The sequence below is a fragment of the Nyctibius grandis genome, chromosome 2 (assembly GCF_013368605.1).
Source record: "Nyctibius grandis isolate bNycGra1 chromosome 2, bNycGra1.pri, whole genome shotgun sequence".
NCBI classification, from domain to species: Eukaryota; Metazoa; Chordata; class Aves; order Nyctibiiformes; family Nyctibiidae; genus Nyctibius; species Nyctibius grandis.
The window spans coordinates 79152624-79174530 of NC_090659.1; the positions used below are offsets into that span (position 1 = coordinate 79152624).

The following is a 21907-nucleotide window of genomic DNA, read 5'->3' on the forward strand; positions in this document are numbered from 1 at the left end:
AGAAGAAAGAAAACTTCACATATTGTACTTCAAAAAAAAGAATGCGGATGAGCCACTGGAGTCACGGCCAAACAAAGGAGGGTTCCTCTCTTTGTCAAACAAAGCAGTGCTAGCAACGATCTAATAAATTTTCTTTTTATGAACAGATACTGAAATCTGAACTGGAAAGATGGAAAACTGCCTTAGTATGACTGAAGCAGAAAAATGTTGAATGTTAAGTTTATGTTTATTTTAAGTTTTTTTTTGTTGGGTTTGGGGTTGGGTGATTCTTTTTTATATCACCCAATCTGTTGGGGGATAAAAGCTTATAAATACATGTATTAGTGAGGATTTATCTGAATTAGTATTTGTATACAAACAGCACATACATAATGCAAACCAAGTACTGTACTATTCCTTTTCCTGAAATAAAACTTTTCAGACTCTCGTAAAGAATGTTTGTTCCACTTGTATGAGTACTACAGATCTTACAGTCTTACCAAGAAATTTGCAACATCAAAACCTCAACTTTCATTAAAAATACTATTACTGGCTGTTTTACTCTGAAATGAAGCTGAAAAGATCATCCATGTTATAGAAAAGCTTAAAAAACCCCCAAAAAAACAGGACTAAAAAAAACCCAAACCAGCTTCAAATTTGGTTTCCCCTCCACCAATGCCACTGGATTTTGTGCCCTGATTTTTCACTAATGACACACTACTGCAAAACAAGCAATCATCTCCATTCCACTGTAAACGTTTAATATATGATTGTTTTCATTTCAATTATATTCAACACAAAGTAGTTATCAACAAAGACTTTTTTTAAAAATGAATACCTCAGTCTGACCTTCATGGGCACTGGATTCATGAGTGACACGAATAGCCTAAAAGTAAAACATATTTCAGACTTTAAATGAGAGACCTTCAGTGTTTTAAGAATCCCTGTATGCTCTTCATTTTATCAAATGCCTTAGAAGTAACTATTTTTGTTCAGTGCTTGTAATAAATAAATAAAAAAATAAACAAATAATCTCCACTTCCAAGGATCTCAGAAGACCAATATTTCAGTTTCATCACAGTCAATTCAAATCAAATACCTAACAGTTTGTAATGGAACTTTTACACACAGAAAACACTACAGGCAAGTGTTTTTGTTATGTATCACTTCTCGAGCAGACAAAATACTTCAGATAGAAGCTCTGATCAGACATCTTGTGTCCAACATTTCCACAGAAAATGTCATTGAACCTTTACTGTTTCTGTTTGTTACTACTTCCCTCAGCTACATGTTAACACCCTTATTCCTGAGGGCTTCACAATAAGCTTAAATTGTACTGAGACTTGGAAATCATCAAGATTTTCATTTTGAGAGAGGATCATCATTACCATCAGGAGCAACAGCACTGTTCTCCCCTTCCACCACTGGCCAGATGTTTCTGCCACATCCTTTCAAACAGCACTATCTGGCTAACCACACTACCAGCTACCTCATCTAATTGTTTGGGGTGGTGGGGGAAGGAGATTTTATTTCAGCCAAATGAGCTCTTTGTGTGCACCAAACTGCTAGAGCCAAAGAAAGATGACTAGAAGGCACAAATGAAAGGAGGCAGCAAAAGGACTCATCCTTTCAGCAATAGCCCCAGATCAGCTTAAATTGATCATTAAACTGGATCCTGAACCCACAAAAAAGATTATGCACACATTTCTCATCCATTTCAAAGTCATTTTATACTAAGCCAGTGAATTAATATGGATGAGGAACATTGACAAAATCCATTCTGCTGACCGAGCTATGGGCAGGCAGGAATAAACTACCAAAGCAGGGTTTTCTTTGTAGCAACTGATCACAAGCCCACATGTGAAACCCAAGTTTGAGTGCTTCACTGTATCAAGTCCTAAGGACAGCACCTGATCATGCAAGTAATTCCTATACCATTTTAAAGAAAAGTAAAAACAAATGATACAAACTTCATAAGTTTCTAGATATTTGGCCCTCTCTTCAGGAGTCATAGATAATGAATCTTCTAGGAACTTTTTCAGTGAAGAATTAGTTTCTTAAAAAAATGAAAAAGACATAATTAGAGTCATGCTTTAACTCCAACTTCATTCAAAGCTTACATAATACTTACATCCAACAAAAATTTTACAGATATAATTAGATCGTATTTTTAAGACACTAAAGGCTGACTGCAAGAGGAATTGCCACCTGCTGCAGTTTGCAGCTTTTTAAGTGCTTTAGTTCGTGGATTAGTATGAAATACTATTTTTATAATTATAGGTAGAAATGCTCTTTGAATAGAGATTGTCCTTTAGGAATGGGTATATTCAGAGAAAATAGTACAAAACGTATCCTTCCCTCCATGCCTCCCACAGTTAAGTTAAAAACATCCAACCAGCCAACCAACAAGACTTACCAAAGTTCATTTTATCTCTGTTGTTTGCAATAGCATGAATTAGTCCAATTGTTCCACAAGCATTGTTAATGGTCTGCTTCATGAAATACACTGATGATTTGACATCTTGCCCCTTAGCTTTTATTCTCTCTTCTTCTTCTGTTCTGAAGGTTTCATACTAGAAGGAAAAAGTTCCAGAAATTCCACAAATAGTACAAATAGATACTGGCTACATCATCCAACTGAAAAAAATTTTAAAAAAGCAATAGGTAACTAATAAAAACCAAAATTCAACTTGTAATTTGAAACACATAACACATGGGGCCCGACAAGTATATGTAAACTTAACTGAACAGCTCTATATTGTTTCTTAAACCAATGCACTGTCACTAGCCAAAAACCAGTCACACTTGAAACATAATTTTGAAATATGTGTTATCTAACATAATTTCAAAAATGTTCAAAATATTTCCTTGATCTGAGCACCTGTCACCATCTCTTCAATCCAACAAAAAGCTTTTAAGGACAGAGGTCTCAAAGTGCTATCAAGCAAACCATAATACTTCGGGTGTTTATCAGCATGAAGCAGTCTTACAAGTTCCATTTTTACATTTCATTTTTTCCAGGAATATAAAATAAGATTTATATAACGCTCACGGCCTCAAAACAGCCCTTTCAAAAGCCATATTCATAAAGTGAATGTTTATTTTCTGTAGTAAAAGAAAGAATGTTTGATTGAACAATCTAAAGTACTTGTTTTGTAAAGATCATAATCGACTAAAATCTGTTATACTGTGCAAGAGTGTGTTGGTTTTATGAGTTTTTTTGTTGGTTGTGGTTTGTTCTTTGGAGGGGGTTGTTTTTTGGGTTTTTTTGTTTGTTTGGGTTTTATTGGTTGTTTGGGTTTTTTTTTCATTTTAAGATTTTCATCTCAAACAGAAAAAGAATGAAAGAAAACTGCAAATGTTCCAGACAGTGCTGTTCTTTCTTCCTCCTTTGCATCTTTTACTAGTTACTTTTGCAGACCAAAAAATATTGAAGTAGGTGGGCTTTTTATACAAGTATGACAAAAATAAAGCTTGAATGCAGAGTGTTATCAAGGAACTCTTCCCATAAGAAATTTCTCTCAGACTCTATGTACCATCAGTGACAAACAGAAACAACAAATTTTTCCAGCACCATGATTCCACACTTGCAGCTTGTCTGAATATTCCAAATCCTCTAAGCAATAGCAAAAGCATTTACAAACCATTTTAATTTGACACCACTTATCTACGAGTTAACAAAAATAGCCTCAATTGAGAAAAAAATTTCATAGAGCATAATCGAGCAAAAGTTCAGATTAGAGAAGGTAAACAATATAGCTGCCATTTACTCCCAGCCAACCAAAATAAACTCCATGGCAAAAACAAGTATAATGTTGAGAATACTGAAAATACAATTTTGAGAAACAGTTAGACCAGATCACCTCAAGGGGTCCCTCCTAACCTGAGCTATCCCATGATATGCACTCATTGGACCATGCTCAAAACGCCCAAAGCTCACAGTATTCACTCTGCGTAGAACCTACAATGCAGACTAAGAAAGCCATTGACCTTCAAACTGGACAATAATGCTAAGATTATCTGTATGCTAACAGGAGTATCTTGTGGGTGTCAATCTCTTCTCCCAAGTAACAAGTGATATGACAAGAGGAAACAGCCTCAAGTTGTGCCAGGGGAGGTTTAGATCGGATATTAAGAAAAATTTCTTCACCGAAAGGGTTATCAAACATTGGAACAGGTTGCTCAGGGAAGTGGTGGAGACACCATTCATGGAGGTATTTAAAAGACGTGTAGGTGTGGTGCTTAGGGATACTGTTTAGTGGTGGACTTGGCAGTGCTAGGTTAATGGTTGGACTTTATGATCTTGAAGGTCTTTTCCAACCTAAACAATTCTATGATTTATGATCTTGCCCTAAAAGCAAGTTCAAGCAAATTGATATATAGGAAACATGGAAGAAAGGAACTTCTAGACAGAAGAACAAAGACATGATAGAAAAATGTTTACAAAGGCAGCAAAATTAATTGAGACACACTTTCATAAATGTAGACACAGTGAAGATACAGAAACAAATAGTAAATTAAATAAAAGCAGAATATAACAGGCCATATTGAAAGGGAGACTGAGGAGGGGAAAAGTACTCCAGAAAGACAAAATCATGCTCAATAGTCTTGTGGAGTTCACACTGAACAACAAAAGCTTCAGAATACTGGGACTTCACATGAAAGATTCAGCCTTCACACACTCGGGCTAAACAGTTGATAGAAACACTTGTGTCCCTTGTGTTGCTGAAGGATTAACATGCTGGAGAAAATCTCAGATATTTGGCTGGTGGTCAAATTTGATTGATCGATGCAACAGAGCATATGCTGTTTCTCTGGTTCTGCTTGTCATACGCTTCTTCAGGATGAAATCCGATATACCTTCTGGAACAAGAGGAAGGTTGTTTCTTTCCCATGGGATGATGGTCCCATAGCATGATCCAAGAAAGGAAGTTTGCAGAGGCAGGGAGGCAAAAGAGAACTGACAGTCACAGAAGGAGCTCAGACTTGTAGCTCAAGCAGCCAGACAGAAACCACAGCACACAGAAAACACCACCTCAAAAGTAACAGAAATTTCCCGAAGACAGGTGAGGACAGTTAAGAGTTTGCTTAAATTCAAAACTATCAAGGTGGCTGAAATCAAGCCTGAAAAGGACTGCCTGCATAGCCGTTTTGGAGAAACTGAGAAGGCAAAGGTTTACAGGACCTAATGAGTAAGAGGACTGACCTAGTCACTGTTCTCTCTATTTAAAAAGGTTTTGTTACAGAAGTGAAGCTTTAATAGCTAACTGCTTTGTCCTTATAAACCATGTGTTCTTTTTGAGAGACACATTAAAATGAAGAATTTTGTGCAGATTCACCTCGAAGTTTTTGGCTGACCTTATCACAATCACATAAGATTTTTTATAAATTGAAAGATCAATATGAATCACACATTTCGACCTACTAACACTTGAAGGAGAAGTGTAAAATGGATGTGTTCTCTATGTAGAAGCATATGATGACACAAAATAAGCAGACTTGAAGATTTAACCAAATCAAGTATTTCAAAGTCTAACATAGAGGAAGAAGGAGGGGAAATTCTCTTTCATCTTAGAAATATGCTCCGTCTATCCAAGAAGCGAAAGCCATATTGGTACCGATGACTTGGATTTAAGTTTGGTCAGTGCAACACTACGAAAACTCAAAAAGTAGTTTCATTTGATATAGTCCTACACCCTACCTCTTATTTTGCTTATGCTATTGTAGCTTTCTACTAAAAGTAGCAGAACTGAGCCATTTCAGTGGATATTTAAAAAAAAAAAGCCTTAAATTGTCTGCAATAGAAAAATGTGAGGTTTATTTCTCTGTGCTTCTACATTAGCTTTTCCCACTCCAACTTGAAAAGAAATTGGAAATATACATGTAAGGTTATCAAAAGAAGGTTCTGAAGGAAGCATTTTGTTGTTGCTTTTAATTAAGATGTCTCTTGAATAAGGTTTGAGTCTCAACTTGATTCTATTATGACACCAAAGTACAAGATTCAAACTGTTCATTCCCATTTCATTTACAACAAAAGTGACTCACTGATTATTAAACCTTACCTTTTCTGTTATTGGAAAGAGAAGTAGCACTGCACAGACAGGTCTTGGCACCATGCTAAGCAGTTCTGGTTCCATACCATAAACATCTACAAATTGCCAGTCAGGATGTATACCTAACTGTTTGAGAAACTGGAAAATAAAAAAGAGAGTCATATTAAATGAGTACGCTCATATACCTATCTTTTAGAAGCATAACAGAGTATTTACAATGTCAAATACATTACAACAATCCATACTTTCCAAAATTTAAGGAGAATAGAGGAAAATAAATGAGATTCAGGTTTTAATAAATAAGGCTGAATAAATCATAGTGCTAACAAAGACACACAATCTCCATGTTTTATTTATTTAAATAGCTTTATGAAAGTGGAAACACTCCCAGCACTATTTACTAAAGCATTAAAGCTTTCATCCATTCTGAAAGCATTTTGTCACAAAATAGAAAAATACTAAATATTCACTTTAACTAGAAATCATGGGTCAGAATAAACTTATGATATTATTTGACTCCATGAGTACCTTCAGAACACCCGACACCAGTGCTCATATTGGAGCTGCTGGGTTTCAGCAACTCAAAAAAATTGTGATCTTCAATGGCCTTTTGAGTAAAGGAACACAAAGAATACATATTCTTTGTGTATAGGTAGGTGTACCTTTTAAGGTGTTCTTTTACATGAAAAATCCTTTCAAAGCATGATAGAGTAACATATTTTGAAATAGACAACAATTAAGTGCCAGACAATAATCATTAATCTTCAAGCAATTCTCAGTCGCTTGTTTAGAACTTTTGAACAGAGTCTAAGCCAAAGGCTTTCTGATCATCTTTCCTATATACAGCTATGTGTCACAATACAAACAGTGATTTTGGATCTTTTACCTAACCTTAAGCCACTTCAGGAGGAAAGACAGACTGTAGCACCTAATAAGCTTTGACAAGCTTAGCCTACATTTGGGTGCTCACTTTTTAATCACATATTCCTCTTTTACTCAGGTAACTTATGTACCACCACAATAGTTGCAAAATTAGTAACTATACATGATGTAAACCAATTTGAAATATTTGTGTTATCAGAGTCTAGAAGAACCTAACTGAATTCAGAAACTATTGTTACTATACACACACATTGACCACTCTCAATTATAAGAAAAAGCTAATTGTACACTGTGGCATACACAAACGCTATTTCAAAATGCTACTTTTACTGGTAAAAGAAATACATTTTGGACAAAAACTTAAAGATGTGGGAACCCTGTGCATTTTCCAAAAAGTAAACATTTCATAACTTACTATATTTCTCTGGAAAAACGATAACCTATAGGAAAATCGTATCCAGTCGCCTGGGGCTCTCGAGTTTAAAATAAGGAAAGTCTACTGATAAACAGCTGCAAATTTAAATGCCTGAAAAAACATGCAGCAGGTAATACTCCTCTACCCTCTCTAAAGGAAAAACAATGAACTCCTAAAGCACTTCTTTAGCTATCTCACAACAACATGCAACTGTGCAGTTCCCAATACTACTCCCAAAAGTGACACTGTAGAAGACCAGAGTAATTTGCCCATTATCTTTCTTAGAGGGGAAAGATTACTTTAAAAGCTTCATCATACTTCCCACTATTTGAGGAAATCTGTTTATTGATACATTTGCAGTACAGATGTTTAAGAATCACGTAAGATGTTAAGCCAAACTGAAAGGCATAGATGACTCTTTCCATAATCCACCTAGTGAGCAGGTTTACATACACGCACAAGAATTTAGTAATAGTTATCCCATGTTTGAGTAGATTCATACCTACATAGATATAACTGTAAGAAATTCAGACCTGTGGGAGAGCAGCGTAGGGGAAAGGGACCTGGGGGTCCTAGTGGACAACAGGATGACCATGAGCCAGCAGTGTGCCCTTGTGGCCAAGAAGGCCAATGGCATCCTGGGGTGTATTAGAAGGGGGGTGGTCAGCAGGTCAAGAGAGGTTCTCCTCCCCCTCTACTCTGCCCTGGTGAGGCCGCATCTGGAGTATTGTGTCCAGTTCTGGGCCCCTCAGTTCAAGAAGGACAGGGAACTGCTAGAGAGAGTCCAGCGCAGAGCCACGAAGATGATTAAGGGAGTGGAACATCTCCCTTATGAGGAGAGGCTGAGGGAGCTGGGTCTCTTTAGCTTGGAGGAGAGGAGACTGAGGGGTGACCTCCTTAATGTTTATAAATATGTAAAGGGCAAGTGTCATGAGGATGGCGCCAGGCTCTTTTCAGTGACATCCCTTGACAGGACAAGGGGCAATGGGTGCAAGCTGGAACACAGGAGGTTCCACTTAAATATGAGGAAAAACTTCTTTATGGTGAGGGTGACCGAACACTGGAACAGGCTGCCCAGAGAGGTTGTGGAGTCTCCTTCTCTGGAGACATTCAAAACCCGCCTGGACGCGTTCCTGTGTGATATGGTCTAGGCAATCCTGCCCCGGCAGGGGGATTGGACTAGATGATCTTTCGAGGTCCCTTCCAATCCCTAACATTCTGTGATTCTGTGAAATATCCAAAATGAATGTTTTATTAAAAAAAAAAACAAACGAACATACAAGGAAATACAAGTGTCTTTATCTAACATGAGATCCCTTCAAATACCCATTTCAACTCGCACTGGGAAAGAGGCAAGGTCGTTGTCTTTGAGGAGACATAGCCAAGGGGCTGACTCTCAATATTTAGAGATACAAAGGAGACAGTTTCTACAGAGGCTGAATGTATGCATAAGTATTAATAAAGAGTAAGGAAGATCTTTACCAGTAACACCTAGGAACATCTTCTACAAGGTGGCAAAGCAATAGAAAATATACATACCCTTAAGTTTTTTAAGATAATGAATCTGCAGTTTCCAGCCAGTGTTTTGAGGGGGCGGGGGGAAGCACTTTACTATTTTAACTGCATTATTCTCTTTCCATTTTACACTGCAAGACATGAAATAAAAACCACGGGCAAGCAAAAGCAATTTAAGTCTGAAAAAAGTTTAAAGAGAATCTTGGAAATATTAATATGGCTTTCTGTGTATCTACAGTAATAATCTATACGGTTCACAGAGCTAGTTCAGTATTTGATTCTAGCTGCACTGCAAAATATGGAGATTTTAGTTTCATAAGTCCATGTAAACACTTTTCTACATTTTTCTTTTTTTCTTACATTACCTACTAATAATGAAAAACACGGACTGACCACAAATTCAAAGAAAAAAAAGGGGATGAGGGGAAAAATAAAGTGTCTTTATCAAACTGTTAGGGAAATTTTTTTCCCTTATGCAGAGGTTTCCAGGACTGGGCACAAGTCATAATTAAGGCTTTGCAGAATCTACCCTTTTTGACTAGTTTAAAAAACAAGGCAGTTTTGAAGTACAATAAGAAAATTCACTCAGAAGATTGCTTATGTAATACACCAAGCTCTTTTGGTTCTGTACCACCTTTAAGTCTTGCCAAGATTGGGAAGAAGGCCAAATTATTATCTTTTAATGAAAATGGGGCAAAGGGAAAGTATTAAGTATTTACTGGCTGATGAAACAGAAGACAGTGTATTTTGAACTCTTATTCTAACCTTCTCAGTTGTGAAGATAATTACCACTTTGTGAATAACAAAAAAAAAAATTCCAAAGTGGAAGAGAGTATATGTATTGGTGCATTAAAATATTATTTGATCTTCTAGTACTTTTCTTACGAAGCCAATGACTAATCTTTCCATCATTTTTACTGCTGTTATTCAGGACTGTGGGAAAGTAACACAACTGAAAAAATACTATTTATTATTCTGCAAGATTACATGAAATATGGGTACAAAAACCCAAAATAAAAACAACACTTACCTAGAAAAAGAGCCCACAACCAGAACAGGTAATGCTAGAAGGATCACATTAAGCTACTGGACAAGTAAGTGATGTAGGTTCTCCTGTCCTGTTCTACACCACTGTGGAAAAAAAATGCAACCAACCAACCAAAACAAACAAACAAACTCCCCAATCAACAAAATGCTCCCTAAACCCAAGAATAGCTACTCCAACTCCTGACATAACTGTAACTCCACAGATATTGGGTGCCTTTCATTACTCACATTACCATACTGCCTAGAAACTTTACAATCTAGAAATTACAAGTTTCAGTATACAATGAGAGTGATTACTAGAAGCGATGGTCAGCACTACAGAGAAACAGCAAGAGCATAAACTTAGTATGACAGGCAGTGATCTTAACACACAAGCAGCCTGACAACCTTATTGCAGAATCATAAAAAAAAAAAAAAAGAGAGACCCAAAACAGGCAAATGAGATATCTGTGTATCAAGAGGGCTTCATTCAGGCCTGGGAAAAAAATGACAGAAATATCCTTCTGAAAATTTAGTAAGTAGATGACAAAAACTGGTGGCATAAGCCCCTGTGTAAGAGAGACTACCAGATGGGTAACAGATGAATAGATGGCAGGGTGGGAAGAACCCTTAAAACAAATATATGGAGCTTATTTTTTACATGGAAACATGCAAAGAAAAAAAAAAAAAGGAGTTCAGACAATGACACAGACAGATAAGTAATCTTTTGCAGCTGTGTTCTGAATGGATAAAAGCAAGGCAAGGCAAGACTGCATTTAGCAAGGTCAGGGAGAAGAAATTTTGCAGGAATAGAAACAAGTTGTTAGGAACCAGGGAAAGTTCTTTAGAGGAACAAAAATCCATATTAGATGTGACACAGGAAGGTCAGGAGGAAAAAAAAAAAAGAGATGTCACAAGCAACAGCTTCAATTTTGGCAAGTTTCAGGAATACTTTAGTAATAACTAAATTAAATCTCCTTTTTCTTTTTCTCCCTCAGTCTTTGCCTAGGCCAGTCAAAGATGCTGGTACAAAAAGGAGCCAGTTATCACCAGGAGGTGAAGCAACCACTTCCCCACTGACAAAAGCATTCCTGTTTTAGGACAGCAGGCAGTTCTGCATGCTTATTAGACAGTGCCATTCATAGGGAGGGACCTCTGCTGCTTTGCATTCCAATTATTCAGTGATCACCCAAGCAATTTTATTCTACAGATACCTACTGGATGGAGCAGTTACACTGTATCTGAGGGCTCAGTCACTTTCAGCTGTTTACTTTCTTTTAGCTTATTGATAATACACACTCAAGTTAACATAAAATAGCAGCTTTTTATTTCCCTAGATCTGCACAAGAGTATTAGATCCTCTTTTTCAGTCACTGCTTATCACATTGCTGACTATTCTTAATTTATATGTCTTCGAGCATTTACCTCAGAAAGGAAAAAAAATACTTGGCTACATTACAGAAGTCCTACGGGGGCTCAGGAAGAAGAACAAACGCCACATGCCTGTATCTAGTTTATTAACTTTTTTCAGAACTTTATTTTTACTGATTGTTGTCATATTTTCAGTTGTCTCTTTCCTTATTGGATTAAAATACCTTCCTGAACAACACTTCTTAGTTTTTCACTGGTTCAGCTAACCATTAGACAAAAAGTCACGTTTGAAATTACTTCCCCCCCTACAATCTTATCTGCACTTCTCATGAATTCTTCCTTTTTTCCCCGGTATTCCAGAAGGCCTTTCCTTCTCACCTGATTATTACTGTTTTCAACTACCTAAGGGAGAGCGCAGAGAAGGTAGAGACAGACTCATCTCAGCACTGCACAGCAGAACAATAAGAAACAATGGACATAGGTTGGAAAACAGGAAATTTAAACTTGGTAAGGAAAGCATTTAAAATTAAGTTTACAAAATAATGGTCACAGTGAGACATTAGCACAGGCTGCCCAGGAGGCTGTGGAGCCTCCATCCTTTGAGGAATTCAGAACTTGACAAGTCCCTGAGCAACCTGTTTTGGACAGGCCATGGTTGGACTACAGAACTCTAGTGGTTCTTTCCAGCCTACCTGATTCTATTCTAAGTCACCACAAACCATTAATCTGTACGTCTAAATGTTAGTTAATAGCAAAAACACTACAATAAGCACATTTAGGCATGTTACAACAAGTTAATTTAGACATTCATGTGGTATAACCTACGCTGTTTTCATTGTCGTTACCACTACTTTAACCTACTAACTGTTAGGCATTGAAAGAAGTGCAGAGTAGTTATCTTCAATACATGAGTCTGCTCTGAGGCACACTGGCTACCTCTAAGGTTCATGAAATTTATTTAATTAAAAAAATAAGAGTTCATGCTTATTTATTTTTAAAAAGCCTCAAAACTAGAATGGAGACCCAGTAGACAAAGGCAACCTAGCAACGTCTTAAGCCAGGTGACTTGACTTCAGCAGTTTAAAATAGTCCTTCTGCCAACACAGTTACACAGCCAGTAGGAAGTTTTGATTTATGGGATTGATAGAGATGTGGGAAGGGTAAGTGCGGTAAGAAAAAGGCAGGCTGCAATTTATTTTAACAGAAAACTTCCTAAGTAGTTAGTGCAAAGTTTAAACATTGTCTGAAGGAGCGATGCTTTTTTCCACTTTGTCACTTGCATGTAAAAACAAAGTGAGGACAAACACTGAAACAAAATGGACTTTGAAATTTAGGTGCAACTGAGGTTGGACAGCATTTACAAATATTTCAAGAATGCCACATTCTAAATACTAAGGCATTATACTCAAGACTCTGAGTTTTCCACATTTTACTGTGGTATTTTGTATACAAATTGGAACCATGAAAACATAAAACTGACAAAATACACAAACATTTCCAGACACTCAGATGCAAAAGTCAATGAGCTTTTGTGGGAAGAAACAACTGTTGTAATCCTCTTCTAAATGCAAATCCAAACCAAGACACCAACAGAGTCTACATTTATTGTACTTCTGCTCAGTGGATTAAAGCATCGCTGTATCACAATAAAACCACAGTTAAAACTTTCTTCTCCAAAAACAAAACATGCTTGTGGCTTTAGAGAATTGGAAGGACTACATCTAAATAAATCCCAATTAAGACAATCAATATTTTGTAACTTTTTCATTAAAGAGTAAGAATTTTTGGCATGTTGTTAAATCTTTTTCCCTAGAAAGTAGTAAGACACTGCATAAAATATGTCTGATGGAATTATCACCAAGAAAAAAAATAAAACAGAAAACTACTTACATTACAATTTATACAAATCCACAAATAGATGGTTGTATTCAGACCTTTAAGTATCTAATTCTTATCACGCTAATCTATATTACAAATATAAATGCACAATATTTTCCTTTCAATTCTTTATACATCATTTCTAGAGGCATATTACAAAAAACTGGTTTGGAAGTTAAATTCCTTTCTAGAAATAAGGAAACTACCCAAACAGTATTTTATTGTTTGGGCACTACAAGGATATATTTCTTAATTCTTACATTATGACATTTATTAAATTAAAAGGATCATTTTTCAATACATTTTAGAGAAGGCATCTTTCAGACCATTAATCAAAATGACTGACGTGACAAGATGGCAGCAGCTGTAGAAACTTGAGTTCTGTACAGCAGGTCAAAAGGCATACCAGAAGCAAATATATGGCTGTAACTTACATGAGATGCATTCTTCTTCTTTACCAACTTCTCCTCACTTAGAGTGGCCACAATATGGTCTTGCTTAAACAGGAGATGCTCCATTATAATGAACTTACTTGGGAAATTCGAGATTTGTTACAAATTCTTTCATATCCTTAAGCGCTGTATTTCAGGACCTCATAAAGTGAAAGGAACACGGCCCATTTACCATCACTATTTTTTTTCATTATTTTTTTTTCCAAAATTTGCAATGAAGGAGTTAAAAAAGAGAACACTTTCAAGTTCATCAAAAATATGAGAAATCTTACACCCACAAAACTCTTATCCTTGCAATTGTGTTAGTTTCTTCGGGATGTCTAAAAGAGCAGCACTGACTTACCGTTAGGGCTCCGTATCTTCACAATGAGAGGTATATATTTTTAACATATCCATCAAGCAGTTTCAAAACTTAATACTCAGTATGCCCAGGCACTGCCGTATATATTGAACCAGGACATCACACAGGCAGCAATGCAAGGTGCACCGAAAACCAGGCTAACCAGCTGACCCAGGCTTCCTCTGAAACCACCCCAGCAAGCCAGAACTTTAGAATGCTCCAGATTCCTGAGGTGCAGCCACCAAGCCACTGGTTCAAAACAGGACATCACATTATGCTGTGAAAAACACATAAGAGACCTGTTCCTGTGATCTAAACAATTATTCATAATGGGCACGAGCTGGATCAATTTGCTCTTCCAAATAAGCTGTTATATATGTATTATTTTTACAGTGTACTAAAACAACAGCTGGGTTCTACTGATTCTGCTGGTCCTTTAAGCCGAGGAAAATGCGGAAGCAGGGAACAGCATCTTCAGTGCAACAAGATAACCTATCGCATGAACCACTGTCACTTGTTTTCCACTCTGTAGCACCTTATTCACTTAAACAATGCTCGAGACAGTAAGGGTTTCCTTGGTTTAGTTTATGTCATTGAAACGGAAATAAGAAACTGAGCAAAAGAGAGCATAATAAAAGGACAGAAGTGGCAAGTATAAATAGAGAAATGAAATAGATGTTTTTCTTAGCACTGAGAAACATACAAAGACAGATCTAAGTCAATCTTTCACGTATTCATACAAATAACACTCTAAACCCCAAAACAAGTTACAATTTTCCCTGTGCAACATATCTACCTATTTAAACTCAATGAGACATCTATACAGCTTGAGATATTTTAAACTAGAAGAAGCCATTCAACAAGTGTTCTCACAGTGGACGTCTACAATCCCTTCATATTTGTCCTTGTGCTTATTCTTTGCTATGCTGTGCCACAGCCTCAACACTGCCCCTTTGTTGGCTCTGTGGAAGGCTTTCTGGGGTATTCTCTTTACAGAAAGACACAAACTGAGTCCTGGTCTTCCACTTTCTGAGGCTACACTCATAATAACAGACTGTTTTCCAAGCATGCACACTATCACCGCTCTTTCCACTCTGCTTACAACAGAAGAGTTAAACTCCACTCCCCCACCTCCCAACTAAAGGAAAGGAAGCTTAGCTAAGCATTTTCAGAAGGACATCTCTGTTTCTTCACATCTGACATCCTTTCACTCCAACACAGTAGCTCATCTATGAGTACTACCCCTCAATGCTCTTCAGGAATCATGGGTACTTCCTTTTCAATGACTTGATCAGTAAGTAGGGTGTCTTTTGGGAAAGCTTGTGTGATAGCATTGCAGAGTTCATAAAATGGAAAGACCTTTGAGGAAGAGTAAAGTTTGTTTCCTTGAGATCCTTAATTAATCTCTGTATTTTCCTGACACCCTTAAGGAAATGTGTTCCGTAACTGGGTGAAGACTGGCTGTATCCAGTTTCTGCCATTTGTTTTGTGTTTTGTGATCTTTATTGCCCCTGTGACTTCAAATTCACAGCTGTCAAGGGCGTCCATAGAGTAAAATTAATTTTTTTATGTAGCTGACTCTCAGTAACTTAATGGCTTAGAAAAAAAAAAAAAGTAGGATCAAAGGCCTGAAAATAATGCTGGAATGTAATTAAGAACTGTCAAGTAAGCCCTATGTGGCAAGAGAAACCCAAGCCACAGCCAACTCTCAATAGTTTAACTCTGAACTACCTGAAGCCAGTGCTTGAGCTTCATAATTAGATGACATGAGATGAAGAAAGGTAAGAGAGATCATGGGAGATCAAGAAATATATCCACCAATACTACTTTTTTGTTTATCTGTGCTTGCTAGGGAATCAATTGTGGATTGCAACCCAGACTGAAGCGATGTCATGATGAAAAACAATCAGCTTGTGTCTGATCTTTTCACTCGAAAAACCTGTATGCAGTCTGATTTTTTTTTTTTTTTTTTGGTGGGAGAAGAAATTGAGAACAAGATACACAGCCAAACATTATCTGGTAAACAGTGGGCAGATAAACCCCATTTTCTTGCTTTCTCTCTCCCATTAGTGGGGAAAGTCTGGTAAGAGATTCAGGAAGAAGGGTAGCACTGGTCACGTCAGGTCCCCCGGCTGAAGGTCAAAAAGAAGGGACCATTCCTGGTCATCACTGTACACAAAGTGGAGCTTTATAAATGCTGAACAAACAACTCTTTCTGTATCAGAGGTGGACTAACAATTCATTCTATCAGACTGTAGAAGTGGAGGGGAAACAAAAAGTATTGCGACAATGAAATTAGCACTGTATGGTACATTTAACTACGCTGACTTCTCTCTTAAAAACATCACTACAGATACATGGCTGTGGTATTCCAAGTGAGTCACTGCCATTGGAAATCTTTAAAGCTGAGAAAGAATATTCCTGTTTGTCCTCACCAGACAGTTTCTGAACCTTTAAATAATTCTAACACATACGCACAAACAGAGATCCTATATATAGCAAGGATTTAGAAATTCCTAGACTTGTAACATAAATGCTTTCAGATAGAGAAAAACTTTCAAGATATTTTGGAAAGATTTCACATACCCTGTAACTGAGAAATACCAGTTCTTCTGCATTATCATCTGTATTTCTACCACAAAGATTGAGAGAGTCTCAAATTTACAATTTACATTTCAAAACTAAAGAGCACACACAGTAGGGCAAGAATATATTAAAAGTACATGAACCTGCATTTAGTAAATTTCCTTTCTAGTTACTATTTAAAAAGGGAATAAAATGATTGGTATGATAACCAAAATAGGCTAAGCATTTGTTAAATCGTAATGACAGTTCTAACTGCAATCTAATACTTAAGAATCCATGTGTCTTACAGGTGACTGGAATTTTTTTTTGGTTTTAAGAGTTCACTACCACACACAGCAATAACATCAACACTAACAGAAGTAGTATGTTCCAACAACAGTCTGACACTCAAGAAAAACAAATAAAATATAGTTGAAAAAAAAGACTAGCAAAAAAAAACACCGCACCAAGAAACATGTGGCTAGATGTCTGTGTAAAGAGATACGTGTATTAAACTACCACTAGACACATATATTACAGCTATTAGAGGCACACCATTATTTTTTTTTTAGATCCTGAAAAATTCTAGAATATTTTACAGAACACAGCACAGAGTACCAAAAAAAAAAGTCTGTCCTTGCAATTAACTCAACAGGACTTATTAAAAATGTGTTTGCAACTTTATTTGAATCTCAAATTGCTATTATTGTTGTTTTAAACATAAACAGGATATGAATAACTTGTGACTAACAGCCCTGTTGTTACAATACAGTTTACCACTGCACTGATGAGATTAAAAGAACAATGATTAATAATGCAAGGTGTATTCATATTCAACACTGATCATTTTTTTCCTTTTTTTCAAATATACACTTTTCAGTCTAGACAGTAACAACAACCACTGCTCAGTTAAGACTGACAAAATACAGTGAAGGAGGAGGTCTAACTGCTCTAAAATGGCCTTTTCTGTACAGAAATATTAACAAGAAAATCCTTGCAGATTAAAAATTCCTATAATCCATGATCATCCACAATTGATAGATATCATCCATCATCAATGCAAAGCCAATGGGAAAGAGAGAAAGATTTTTAACACGCTTAGAACTGTTCCTTTAATGTTCTTCTAGGATTTTCTCCATATAAAATAAACACGTAGTGATACGAGATAATTGAGATTAAAAAAAGTCACTAGTTTTTCCTCCTGTATTTCTACTTTATAGCTGACAGGACTTTATTTGTACCATGATGAGTTCATCTCAACATCTGGAAAGTGAGAAGTTACAAAATTTGAAATTCTACTAGTCATTTATTCTCACTTATTTTTTTCCAAACTAGAATTTAGTCTCCGAATTTAAAAATTTAAAAAATCTAAAACATGAGGAAATTATAGCACACATTCAAGAAAAGCTCCCAGGAAAGTTTGTTAATTTTAACTCAGGACTGGGATTAAAAACTTCTCAAATTGCTCCACAGCAGCAATACTGTAAGAATTGTAACATTATTTGTCCTAGGAAACTATAAAGCCAAGTACAAAATGACCCAGCATCAAATAACCCTTCACTCTCCTACAGACCTAGTTAGTATATTACAGCAACAACACCACCAACAACAAAAAAAACCCCAAACATTCTCAACACACAGAAACTCCTAATTTCCAAAATATTTCAACAATATAGTTTTAAGAATGTTATCTTGCTGCTGGAAGCTTCCGAGTCTTTTAGCTTAAACACCATCCTTAACATTATCAACAGGCCTGCTGGGATCAACATCTGACCTCTAATGCTTGTTAAAGATACTCAAAATTATCAGTGAGAACATATGCAGGGTTGGAGTATGTGTGATTTCCTTTCAACTAGAGTTTATCTAGTGCTTACATTGTTTTGTGGACTAGAACAAGATTCCCTTCTCTAGTGTGGATTCTACTACACTGACAAAAACACCGACAACAAATCATGCAGCTATTGTCATAAATAAGCAGCAAAGTGCAAATATAGTAAAATGACATTATTTCTTATGGTCAGCAAAGAAGGAGATTGACGCAGTGATGTAAGCAGATCCATACAAGTGCACAAAGCCATCATGTACAGGTCCAGAACTGGCACACAATATATGTAAATACATAATAATATTTTAATCATTAATTAATGAATTAAAACCCACCTTGAAGCACATCAGAGATTACATTACATTAATAGCCAAACCACAACTATTCTCTTTTCCTTTACTGTTTTTTTTTTTTTTTCATATAGTATCTTTACATGACACCATGTACTCGGAGGTTTCGGAGGAGGTTCCAGTACCGTCCAATAGTAGAAGACTGAGCACAGACACCGGTGGGGGAGGAAGGGGTTACTCTCGTTGGAGAGGCAGGAGCCTTTACTACACGGAAACGAAACGAGACAGGCCTAAAGCTGCAGAGTAAAGGTTACCTCAAATAAAAGCTGCTTACCTGATTTGTGACCTGAAAAGAAAGCAGAAAACAGAGGGGAATTAAGACCCCAGTTAGATCCGCTGGCTAAGACCTCCCCCGCTCCCTGCCCCCACCAGCCATCCCTCAGCCCGCGACGCTGAGCCCGGAGCGGCCCCGAGCCCTCTCCCCTCCGCCTTCCTCCCTCCCTCCCTCCCGCCAGCAGGCAAGCACGCAGGCAGGCAGGCAGCCCTCCCGCGCAGCCGGCAGCTCCCCCACCACCCCCACGCCGGGCACTCACGTCGGGGTTGGCCTCCAGGGGCAGCCAGCGATGGGGCTCCATGGCGGTGGCGGCGGGGCGGCTCCCGGTACCGGCTCTGGGCTCCACCTGGCAGCACGGCGATGACAGCGCCTCACGCCGCCTCGCCTAAGACCAGACCCGGGGCCGCACCACCGAGCCGCGCGGGAAGGGGGGGGGGGGAAGAGGAGAAGAAACCAACCCTCCAGCGACCCACACACACTTCTCCCCCGCTCCGGAGCGGCGGGCCGTGGTGACGCACACGGCGATGAACGCCTTCCCCCTGGGTGCTCCCGGGCAACGACGGCCGGAAGATTTCCCTACCATCACCCTCTTGTCTCCCCCCGGCAATGGACTCTCCCAACGGGGGAAGGGGTGGAGCCTCGGCCGCCCCGCCCCGCGCTTGCTCCCAACCGTCGGGGCCTGGGTGGTGCGTAGGAGCCGCCGGGGGGCGCCGTCCCGGCCCCCGCCCCCGTTTGCGGGGGACACCGGAGCCCGCTGCCGGGCCCGCTGCAGCCCCGGCGGGAACCGGGGCTGGATGGGAAGCAGGCGTCAAGCGCTCGGAACAGCCGGGCCCCTCTGAATCGGCCTCCAGCAGCTAAACTGAGCCGAAGCCGTTCACCGGCGGTGAGGTACGTGCAGCGTTCGGGTAAATATACCCGTGGGAACGGGACAGGCCACAGAGCGAGGCGGGACAGAGCGACTCGGGTGGAACTGTAAAGCAGCGGCAGTGAGCTACCTTCACTCCGCCTGGGAAGCCTTCAGTGGGTCTACCGGCGAGGACACAGGCGGTGGGGCCCCCGGATGATCCGCCCAAAATTACTGTAAGATCCATTAAACCCAATTAAAAATAGCATTTATTTTCTAAAGCTGTGAATCCCCTCATACCTTCCCGTCTCAAGAGCACAAACATACCACTTCGTGGCCTTTTGGCTAAGATCAAGCACAGTGTAACGTATACATATCAAATACAGAGTAATATGTATTTTTATATATGCACATATATATATCAAATTTAGTGTTATGCCTTCTTTCAAGTTAATTCAGAAAAGCTAAAAATGAAGGAACCCATCATTTCTGAGCCCCAGCCCTCCCTGACTGCTTCTGCTCACCGCTCTATAACAGATCTACACAGCCCCTTGCAGCACTTCCATAGGGCCTTGCATTTTTGGAGGTGGACATTCAGACAAGGTTTTTGCAGAAGCCCATGAGATGGACCTGCAGGCCCAGCACCTGGCCAGAAAGACCTGGGGCAGTGGGAAGCGGGTGGCTGAGCATGCACATACATCTAGGGTGAGCAGAGAGGCTGCAGGAAAGATAGAAACTGTGCCAGTTTACAGGCAAATCAGGGTCCCATGAGAAAAGGAAGGAGTATAGTAAGAGCAAATGGTGTTTCTTGGTACTGTAGAGATGGGAGTACCAAAGTGCCAGGTGGCCAGAAAGGCAGGGTGGTGGGGTTACCATGCAGTTGAAGGCCCAGGCACTGGAGAAACCCAGTTAACAGGTATACTTTCTCCTGTCTGCCTGAGGAGCTTTTTGAAGAACTTGGTGCAGTTCTTTAGAGAATGTTGATGCAAATTACACCCCGTTCTGTAAATGTTAAGTTTATGAAATGGAGTAAATGATGTTTTTATTTTATTTTACCCTCCATAACCACTTAGCAGGGCTACAGTGATGCTACATGCCTGTGCCCGAAGCTTTGGTATTGACTTATCAGCAATACTGTAGCTTATGTCTTCTGCAATCCAGTCTACTTGTAGCTCATGAGATTTGTCGTCTAGTTTCTATACCAAGTGTCTCCTCATATGAAGTTCTCAGTCCTTATCTAGCTAAAAGATGGGCCTGTGCTGCCAGATCACCATCATAGTCCGCATCTACCTTCCTCTGCCACGAAAAGCTTCACAGAGCACACTGACAGAAGGCAGAATTTTCCAAAGATACACAGTTTAATTCTGTGGACAGGCAGACAAGCTGAAATCATTACGTACTTCACCACCTGTTCCAAATTCAAAAAACTAAATGCATGTTTACACGTTGATTGAAAATAACCCCCAAATAACTCCAAATTTCAGTAAATGATTCTGTAATTACCAAACCACCAAGATATTCAACTTCACATCTTTCCCCACATCTTGGAAAAAGAATGAAAAGTAATGTAACAAATATTAGTCATAGTGCTAAAGGCGCTACTAAGAGACTTGATGAAATTGTAATATAAAATAATATGTAAAGTTCTCTAGATAACAAAGTATGTAATAGAGTTACCTAAGAACAAAGAGATTGTTAAGTCCTTGCTATCACAGACAGATCTTACCAGTAGATACGTTGCTAGTGTTTTGACAATCATGAGGTCATAAGAACACATACTACTCAAAAACATTTGCACACTTAATTAGGTGCTTTAAAAGGGAAAGGCCAGGATCAGACAGACCATAAATGTATAAAGCTCAGAAACACACACCATGTTCCACAATACTCTTTTCCTGAAATATCTTCTAAATTCTTTCATTAACATTCATTTAAAATACGTAATTTTAAACTAGTGAGGACTACTGCATGACAAGTTATGCTTTACTACTCTGTCACAAAGTCTTACAATAGATCTACTGAGACTGTAGCCTTGCAATATAGGAAAAAAGCTAAATGCAAATGTAAAACCGGTTACTAGAAATATCTAAGAATATTTGCTATTTTTAAAAGGTGAAACTAGTGTAGGATCAGTGTTG

The 21907-nt window shown here is 38.5% G+C and overlaps 1 protein-coding gene across 2 annotated transcripts in view; it reads right to left on the bottom strand.

Moving 5' to 3' along the window:
* UCHL3 (ubiquitin C-terminal hydrolase L3) overlaps positions 1 to 13710 on the bottom strand; it is a 40301-nt gene extending 26591 nt beyond the window's left edge. The window contains exons 1-5 of one of the 2 annotated variants that reach the window (XM_068425337.1): positions 13554 to 13710; positions 6042 to 6170; positions 2396 to 2552; positions 1950 to 2035; positions 818 to 865 (exon numbers count right to left, since the gene is read on the bottom strand). In XM_068425337.1, coding sequence (XP_068281438.1) covers positions 818 to 865; positions 1950 to 2035; positions 2396 to 2552; positions 6042 to 6170; positions 13554 to 13637 — 504 coding nt within the window. In that variant the 5' untranslated portion in view covers positions 13638 to 13710. Of the gene's footprint in view, positions 1 to 817; positions 866 to 1949; positions 2036 to 2395; positions 2553 to 6041; positions 6171 to 8868; positions 8899 to 13553 lie in introns of those variants that run through there. The other variant, XM_068425338.1, reaches the window with a different exon arrangement.
* Positions 13711 to 21907: the final 8197 nt, after the last annotated feature.